The sequence below is a fragment of the Bison bison genome, unplaced genomic scaffold (genome assembly GCF_000754665.1).
Source record: "Bison bison bison isolate TAMUID 2011002044 unplaced genomic scaffold, Bison_UMD1.0 scf7180017845984, whole genome shotgun sequence".
NCBI lineage: Eukaryota > Metazoa > Chordata > Mammalia > Artiodactyla > Bovidae > Bison > Bison bison.
The window spans coordinates 17,076-17,536 of record NW_011476557.1 but is presented as its reverse complement, the minus strand read 5'-3'; the positions used below and the strand labels follow the sequence as shown (position 1 = coordinate 17,536).

The following is a 461-nucleotide window of genomic DNA, read 5'->3' as shown; positions in this document are numbered from 1 at the left end:
GGACAGATGGACACAGTCACGGGTGGAGGCGCTGTGCCCGAGGGCGGCGCGAGCAGGGCGGCTTCTCCCTGCGCCCCGCCCCCGGCAGGGGCCTCATGCCCGAGGGGCAGTGCTGGGCGCTCGCCCCCCACCGCAGACCCAAAGCCAACATCACAGCCGGCACGGAGCCCGGCCGCCGGCCAGCCCGCCTGCTCCTGGAGCCAACAGTGAGCCTGCCGGGAGCCGGGTCGAGGGGGCAGCGGAGGAGCCGCTCAGACAGCTGCAGGGTGGAGAGAGCCGGAAGAGAAAAGTCGACGGGTATGACTCACCTTTGTCGACTACATCCCAGACTTCAACTTTCACGACGTCGTCAGTGGCTGAAAAGGGAGAACAGCAGGATCAGAGCCCAGGGTCAGCCTGCGGCTCCAAAGATGGGCCTCTAGGCCGTGCAGACGCCACACTCCCCCGGGAGCCGCCCCGCT

At 68.8% G+C, this 461-nt stretch overlaps 1 protein-coding gene across 1 annotated transcript in view; it reads right to left on the bottom strand.

Moving 5' to 3' along the window:
- The window catches only part of RABL6 (RAB, member RAS oncogene family-like 6), a gene marked incomplete at its 3' end in the record, with an annotated part of 13,401 nt that overhangs the window by 8,829 nt on the left and 4,111 nt on the right, over nucleotides 1–461 (bottom strand). The window contains exon 2 of the mRNA XM_010838101.1: nucleotides 164–356. Coding sequence (XP_010836403.1) covers nucleotides 164–356 — 193 coding nt within the window. The remainder of the gene's footprint in view (nucleotides 1–163; nucleotides 357–461) is intronic.